The sequence below is a fragment of the Physeter macrocephalus genome, chromosome 14, assembly GCF_002837175.3.
Source record: "Physeter macrocephalus isolate SW-GA chromosome 14, ASM283717v5, whole genome shotgun sequence".
NCBI classification, from domain to species: Eukaryota; Metazoa; Chordata; class Mammalia; order Artiodactyla; family Physeteridae; genus Physeter; species Physeter macrocephalus.
Genome location: NC_041227.1, coordinates 48,697,373 through 48,705,849, shown reverse-complemented (window position 1 = coordinate 48,705,849; position 8,477 = coordinate 48,697,373). Strand labels below are relative to the sequence as shown.

Here is an 8,477-nt window from a genome sequence, read left to right as displayed (position 1 = left end):
TTTTTTTTTTTTTTTTTTTTTTGTGGTATGCGGGCCTCCCTCTGCTATGGCCTCTCCCGTTGCGGAGGACAGGCTCCGGACACGCAAGCTCAGCGGCCATGGCTCACGGGCCCAGCCGCTCCGCGGCATGTGGGATCCTCCCATACCGGGGCGCGAACCCGGTTCCCCTGCATCGGCAGGCGGACGCGCAACCGCTGCGCCACCAGGGAAGCCCAAGAACTGATCTTGAATATTCTTCCACATCTCTACATTTTTCTCTCATGTAATCTGCCCCTTTTAAACGTTTGCTCTAAGTTCTGACCATGTTTCACTAGTTTAAGTTTGCCGATTCATTTTTTAGTTATGTCCATTTTATTATTCAGCCTGTTGGCTAAAATGTTTTACTTCAGCAATATTTTATTTTTATTCATTTATTTATTTTTTAAAGATTTATTTATTATTTATTTATTTTTGGTCGCATGTGTTCTTAGTTGCGGCACTCGGGATATTTGTTCAGGCATGCGGCCTCCTTGTTGCAGTGCACAGGCTACTGTCTAGTTGTGGTGTGTGGTTTTTCTCTTCTGTAGTTGTGGGGCGCAGGCTCCAGGGCGCATGGGCTCTGCAGTTTGCGGTATGCAGGTTCTCAAGTTGAGGTGCGTGAGCTCAGTAGTTGTGGCATGCAGGCTTAGTTGCCCCGTGGCATGTGGGATCTTAGTTCCCTGAGAAGAGATCAAACCAGCATCCCCTGCATTGCAAGGCGGACTCTACCATTGGACCACCAGGGAAGTCCCAACTTCGGCAATATTTTTTTAAGTAATTTTTATTTATTTATTTATTTTATTTTTGGCTGCGTCGGGTCTTCGTTGCTGCGCGCAGGCTTTCTCTAGTTGCGGCGAGCGGGGGTACTCTTCGTTGCAGTGCGTGGGCTTCTCATTGCAGTGGCTTCTCTTGTTGTGGAACACAGGCTCTAGATGCATGGGCTTCAGTAGTTGTGGCACACGAGCTCTAGAGCGCAGGCTCAGTAGCTGTGGCGCAAGGGCTTAGTTGCTCCGTGGCATGTGAGAGCTTACCAGACCAGGGCTCGAACCCGTGTCCCCAGACAGATTCTTAACCACTGGGCCACCAGGGAAGTCCAATTCAGCAATATTTTAAATTTCCAAACACTCTTTCTTGTTCTCTGATTGGTCTTCTATAGTATAATTCTTATTTAATGCTGATAAACCCCTCTTCAAGCTTTCTGAGGACACCAGTTAGAATTTTCCAAGTTGTCTGCTGTTCCATGTACAGTAAGTCCCCTACATACGAAACTGAACGTTGTGAACTTTCAAAGATTTTAATGTGCATTTGAATGTCCAATCACGTAAGTTAGTTCATGTGTCTGGTGTCCTTTGTCACATGCGTGCATCCTATACAAGTAGTTGTGCTTTTGTGTACTTTAGTGTACAGTACTGTATAGAGTACAGTATCTTTATTTCAAGCCCAGGATGTCCGGAAGTAAGCCTAAAAGCAGCAGTGATGTAGCTAGTACTACTGTACTTTTCAAGGTATTGTATTGTAAAATTAAAAATGTTTTTTTTATGGACTTCCCTGGTGGTCCAATGGCTAAGACTCCATGCTCCCAGTGCAGGGGGCCCAGGTTCGATCCCTGGTCAGGGAAGTAGATCCCACACGCCGCAACTAAGAGTTTGCATGCCGCAACTAAAAGATTCCCGAGTGCCACAACTAAAGACCCCTCATGCCACAACGAAGATCTTGTGTGCTGCAACTAAGACCCAGCGCAGCCAAATAAATAAATATTTTTTTAAGTTTTCTTTATTTTTTGTTTGTTTTTTATGTATTATTTGTGTGAAAGTATTATAAAGCTATTACAGTACAGTACTATATAGCCGATTGTGTTAGGTGGGTACCTGGGCTAACTTTGTTGGACTTATGAACGTGCTCTCAGAACGGAACTTGTTTGTATGTAGGGGACTTACTGTATTATTCCAGTTTTCCTTGGAGTCAGTTCAGTTTACTGAAATAAATCCTTCTGGTGCATGCGCAGATTTTCTGCAAATATTTCTTCATCCTTGGTTGCTGTGCAGTAAAAGGTTAACTGAACAGGCCTAGGATGTTCAAACCCTGCACAATCCAAAGAAAGGACTGGCCCTTGCCCACCTCCTAGGAAATAACCTCTGAGCCCTTGGAATGTCCTGCCTGAAAAGACTGTCTTTGTAGACCTGGGGCCTCGGGCCACTCCGGATAGTTGATGATAACGATGTGATTTATGGCGGGGCCTTGGGTCACAATGGATCAGCTGGACCTCTGGAGGGGCTGCAGTCTGAGAAATAAGGTTGGCCACATGGGCCCTCCATGCCTATGTAATGAAACCCCAGTAAAAACTCTAGACACCAAACTATCAGTGAGCTTCCCTGGTTGGCAAAACTTCACGAATGTTGTCACACGTCATTGCTGGGAAAATTAAGCACTGCCCACCTGACACCCCTGGAAGAGGACAGCTGGAAGACTGCACCTGGTCTCTTCCAGACTCTCCTCTGCACCTTAGGCATTTGCTGATGTTATCTGTATCCATTAACTGTAAGGAACCATAACCAGGAGTACAACAGCTTTTCTGAGTTCTGTGAATCCTCCTAAAAAATCATTGACTCAGAGGGTAGTCCTGTGGACTCCAACTCAGTGGTCTGCTCACATCTATGAGAGAGCCAGTTTGGTGACTTTGGTGCCCTGCAATATTGTGTGCAAGGAAGGGAAGCTACCTGTAGACTCCGTAGAGTTAGGTGAGGCTTGTTGCCAGGCAGCAGGCAGACAGGGAGGCTAAGAGCCCTCTAGATGGTCAAATCAGGCCAGCGTTTATTCTGTGGGTCCTGTAAAGGATCATCACGTTTAACAGTAGATGACACAGTGCGAGACTCCCAATGGGCACTCAGTGAGGACTTGCTAATGTGCTTTCACGGGAGTCCTGGCTGTGGGGCAGGTCCTTGGTCCTTCCTAGCGGAAGGAGTGGGTAGAAAAGAGGGCAGCATGGGGGGCAGCCAGGCCCCCAGGGTCGCAGACAAGAAAGGAATCGTCTGGGTACACTGGCTCCTGGGCCATAACAAGGTACGTAGTTGGGGGACCGAGCCCCAGTAGAAGCTCAAAGCCGGGGCACTGTGACGTCCCAGGTTCCCAAACAGCCCTTGGACCAGAGAGGTCAAGCTGAGGGAAGGGGGCGACCAGGGTTCCCGTGGCTCCCTCTCCCCGAGGGGGCGCCCCAGCCGGGCCTTGGAGCTGGCGGAAGCAGAGGGGGCGCCAGGCGGCGGGAAGAAGAGGCCATGGGCGCGCAGGTCGGGGCGCTGCTGCTCGCGCAACTGTTGGTGCGGGTCGAAATCGCGAGGCAGGTGAGCTGAGGCGGGGGCTGCCGGCGCAGCTAGGGGTGATGGGGGAAGGGTGGGGCGCGTGGAGACCAAGGGGAGCTCACTTTCTCTCCTACCCGCAGCGTTGCGGGATAGGGACCTGTTGCTTCCAGGTAAGGCGTCCAGGGGGCGCGCTTCCCTGCGCAGGGCACCTGAGCCGGAGCGCGAAGGGCGACTCATCTTTTCCTCTCGCCGCCCCAGGTTTCGAGAACTCGTCTCTGCTCGCATGTAACTGATGGGGCCCCCCCCGGGTGTGGGGGAGGGGCGGGCGCCTGTGGACCACGTGGGGCAGGTCCCCAGCGTCCCCTTCTTCCTGGGCGGCAAGACCCCTGGACGCGCGGTTCCCCGGGGCGCCCCTTCCCTTCTCCCACCCGGTGGGTGAGGGTGGACGGGGTGGGCCTGCCTCCCGCAGCTCAGCCTGGTGTCCATCTGTCCATCCCAGGGCCATGTGGCCAACGGACTGTCCCGACACGCATAGTGGGTGGAAAGGACGCAGAGCTTGGGCGCTGGCCGTGGCAGGGCAGCCTGCGCCTATGGGGCTCCCACTACTGCGGAGCAAGCCTGCTCAACCGCCGCTGGTGCTCTCGGCCGCGCACTGCTTCCAAAAGTGAGTCTGGGGGCGGGCGGCCCGCTGACCCCGGGCCCTGGGTCTGCACCAGGACCTGCGCGCATGCCCCACGTGGACACGGCCCTCGCGTGCTCCTGAGTCCCAGTCCCGGCTGCAGCCCGTTACACACCCACGCGAGTCCCCCAGGACGCTCCGGGAGGAAACACTGTGCAGTTTCTACCAGAACGTTCTCCCAGAACATTCCGACGCACATTTGTTTGTCTTGTTCTTTTCTTTCTCGCTTCACTTGTCCCCAAATGGCACCACCAACCTCCACCTTCCTTACCCCACCTCCCAGCGGAGGTGACCCCCCCGCCCCGGGGGGAGGAATGAGCTGAAGTAAGTGCTGGACACAGAGCCTGGCCTGTGGTGACAGTGGCCCCGGAAGCTGTTTTGAGCCCAGCCTGCTGTGGCGCCCGTGCACCTGCTCGTTGCGTTTTGAGAAGGACTCTTGGAGGTGACAGGTGGTTGAGTGACTGGCCAGATGAGCTGGCAGGGGAGGCACCCTCCTGCCAAGCCCCCCAAGTTCCCAGGTGTGGGACTTTGTTTGGGGCTGTCTGGGCTCTCCTCGTTTCTACCCTGGCCTCTTTGGTCAAAGGAAGACCTGCTAATGGTGTCTGGGGTGAGCCCCGCAGCAGCCCCGGGGGCTCAGCTCAGGGAGCAGACCCAGGTGTGCTCAGGTGGCCCACCCTCCCTCTGAGGACCCCTGACGGCTTTCTCCTCCCCTGCCAGCAACAGAGATCCCTATGAATGGTCGGTCCAGTTTGGCGAGCTGTCTGTCACACCATCCATTTGGAACCTGCAAGCCTACTACAACCGTTACAACGTGGAGCAGATCTTTTTGAGCCCCAGGTATCTGGGGGCTGCATCGTATGACATCACCCTGCTGAAGCTGTCCTCCTCCATTACCTACACCAAGTACATCCAGCCCATCTGTCTCATGGCTTCCTCCTCTGAGTTTGAGAACCGGACTGACTGCTGGGTGACCGGCTGGGGGGACATTGAAGAAGATCAGGGTGAGGCTGGGGACAGATGGGTCTGGGGCGGGGGAGGGCGTCAATGTCATGTCCACTCATTCTAGCTGCACCAGCCTCAGTGGCCCCCACCTTGTCAGCAACCCCTCTTTGGCCTGCTCAGCATCCTCTCCACACTGGCTCTCCACTCTTTTTTTTTTTTTTTTTTTAATAAATTTATTTATTTATTTTTGGCTGTGTTGGGTCTTGCACAGGTTTTCTTTGGTTGTGTCCAGCGGGGGCTACTCTTTGTTGCAGTGTGCGGGTTTCTCATTGCAGTGGCTTCTCCTGTTGCGGAGCATGGGCTCTAGGCACACAGGCTTCAGTAGTTGCAGCAGGCGGGCTCAGTAGTTGTGGCTCACGGGCTCCAGAGCGCAGGCTCAGTAGTTGTGGCACACGGGCTTAGTTGTTCCGTGGCATGTGGGATCTTCCTGGACTAGGGCTCGAACCTGTGTCCTCTGCATTGGAAGGTGGATTCTTAACCACTGCACCACCACGGAAGTCCTCTTTTTTTTTTTTTAATATTTTTTTTGATGTGGACCATTTTTTAAAAGTCTTTATTGAATTTGGTTACAATATTGCTTCTGTTTCTTTATGTTTTGGTTTTTTTGGCCACGAGGCATGCGGGATCTTAGCTCCCCGACCAGGGATGGAACCCACACCCCCTGCACTGGAAGGCGAAGTCTTAACCACTGGACCGCCAGGGAAGTCTGTGGCTCTCCACTCTTGCTCCCCCTTAAAGAGCAGTGCTTTCTGTACACACACTCAGCTCCCCCTCTCTTCTGGAGACTGTGAGCCAGAAGCCAGAGAGGGTGGCTCGCTGGCCCAGGCCCGAAGCCCCAGCCTGCAGGGGTGGGGCTGGGGAGGGCTGTTTCAGGAAGGCCTCCTTTCCACCCCAGCAGGGTGCTCACCACCGCCCCCCACCGCCAGCCAGCCTCCCACACTGGCTCCTCCATCCCTTCTGCACCTGCCGCAGTGGCCTCCTGTCCTGGAGTGCCAGCTCCTTTTCTCTCCTTGAAATGTCAAGACATGCTCCAGCCTTGGCGCCCCACTGGATCTCTGTGGGGCTTCTTGCATTGTCATGAGCTGCCACCTGCTTCTCTCTCACCACGAATCCTCTGAAACTGCTGGACACAGGCCCCCCAGAGGGGCTCCGGGGGCTCTAGCCTGACGGACTGGACGGTGCCTCACACTGCTCCCTGGTCCAGCGTGGCCCTGCCTCACCCTTAACCACAGCAACCATACAGATAAAGCTCCTCTCATGCGCTCTGTGTCCCTGGCACTGTTCTGGGTTCCAGGGACTCTCTTCCTTCTGGAGCCTACCTGCCAATGAGGCTGGGAACATTTTTATACCTTCTTTACAGATGAGCAAGTTTGGAGAGGTATGGAAATTGCCCAAGGCCCCAGGGCTCAGTGGAGAAGCCAGGGCTCACTGGCCCGGAGAGGGTAGCACACCTGGAATTGGCAGGGGCCAGATAGAGGAGTTGACAGGAGACCTGCCCCATCCTTTCCCTTCACCCGAAGGGGCTGGAGAAAGTGCCCCTGTGCAGACTGCCTGGGCCCAAAGGGCTGAATGGGTGTGAGCCAAGGAGCCTAGCCAGGCAGACTCTGCTCCCTCCCCACCGGCTGACAGGTGGTAACACCCAGCCCCAGGCTGAACCCTCACTCTCACAGGTAGAAGGTGACTTCTTGTCCCCCACCCCCCAGACCTGATATACTCTGTACTAGCTAGGAAACCTTGGGCAAGGCAGTTCATCTCACTGTGTCTCAGCTTCTTCATCTGTAAAATGGCATAATAATAGCTCCCACCTGAGAGGGTAGTTCTGCGGCTTAAAAGCGTTCATACATGAGGGCTTAGCAGAGCGCCCGGCAGCCAGGAAGCTCTATTTACAGACCAGCTTTCAGTGTTATTGTGGTCACCATCCTCTGCAGGATAAGGAGGTGATTCGGACCCAGACTTAGGAATTGGACAGACCTGAGTTCATATCAGGCTCTGGCAGTTCCCTGATACTTTGCTGGGGGTGGGGGAGGGCAATCTTGCCCCTGAATCTTTCCTTACCTGAGAATGGGGCTTGATCGCACTGCATCCTGGGGGGCCGGGCATGCGCAAATGCACGGGGAGAGAGTGCACCAGGGCTGCCCCACCTCCTCAGGCACCTGGGCGCCGGACTGTGTTAATCCTAAACCATCTCAGCTGCACTAGCCCTGCCCTCAGGCGTGCTACGGTCTCTCCCCTGTCTCTCCCCCCGGGGCCTCAGCCAGGGTCTGTTATCTGCAGGCTACAGAGAGGGAAACCTGTAACAGCTTGTCCATCCATCCATTCTTTATGTGATGTTGTTCATCACCCATCAGGTGCTGGGTGCTGGGCTAGAGCAGGGGAATCAAGGGCAATGTCCCAGGCATCATGGGTGCCCCAAGGACTGCCTCCCCCCACCCACCGCCTTCATAGCCTATGCCACTCCTCCCAACCTGATGGTAGGGGAGAGGCTCAGGATGCCATCTTTCTCTGTCCCCTCAACTCTTCAGCAGCACTGCCATCTCCCTACACCCTCCAGGAAGTGCAGGTTGGCATCATAAACACCACCATGTGTAACCACCTGTTCTCACTGTCTGACTTCCGCCGTGACATCTGGGGAGACATGGTTTGTGCTGGCGACCCTCAAGGTGTCAAGGATTCCTGCTTTGTGAGTGTCCCTCCCATCCCCAACCAGGGCTTCTGGTCCTTAGTATCACATCACCCCAGCCCCCAGGCCTGAGAACAACCTGTATCCCTGCACTTCATTTGGTCCTCACCTCGACCCTGGGGGTGGGGGGGTGGGTAGAGACTATTGCCCCACTTTGCAGATGCAGAAACTGAGGCTTGGTTACTTCCAGGGGGAGGAGTGGGATTTGCATCCAGTCTGCCCAGCTCCACAGCCCCTCCTGCTCTCCCGGCCTCTCTGCTCACCCTTCCTGCCCCACCCCAGGCTGGGCTCACCCATGCTGCTCCCCAGGGTGACTCAGGCAGACCCTTGACCTGCGAAAAGAAAGGGCTGTGGTATCAGGTTGGAATCGTGAGCTGGGGAGTGAGCTGTGGAAGGCCCAACCGGCCCAGTGTCTACACCAACATCAGTGCTCACTACAAGTGGATCCGAACGGTTTTGGCCAAAAACGCCATTTGCAGGCCAGACCCCTGCCCATTGCTGTTGCTCTTGCCTCTGCTCTGGGCTCCCCCATTCCTACAGTTGGCCTGAGCTCAGCAGATGGCCCCCGAGAGTCAGGGCCATCTGCTGAGTCAGGCCCAGTCCCCTTTGCTAATAAACCTGTGCATGTTCAAGTTGAAGCCTTGCACCACGTTCTGTGGCCCCGGGTGGCTTCCTGGACACCCTCACGGTCACCTGTGTCCCATCCATGCCAAGACCACTCCTTAAGTCCTAAATCATTGTCACCCATCTGTGCTATACTGTTTTTGGTTGCAAACAACAAAACCCTCTCAGGTTAGTTCAA

General features: G+C 54.7%; 1 protein-coding gene across 1 annotated transcript in view; it reads left to right on the top strand.

Annotated features, from left to right (window-relative positions):
- The window catches only part of LOC102978711 (serine protease 21), a 13,720-nt gene extending 5,496 nt beyond the window's left edge, over positions 1 to 8,224 (top strand). The window contains exons 6-8 of the mRNA XM_024123535.1: positions 4,711 to 4,994; positions 7,521 to 7,675; positions 7,985 to 8,224. Coding sequence (XP_023979303.1) covers positions 4,711 to 4,994; positions 7,521 to 7,675; positions 7,985 to 8,224 — 679 coding nt within the window. The remainder of the gene's footprint in view (positions 1 to 4,710; positions 4,995 to 7,520; positions 7,676 to 7,984) is intronic.
- Positions 8,225 to 8,477: the final 253 nt, after the last annotated feature.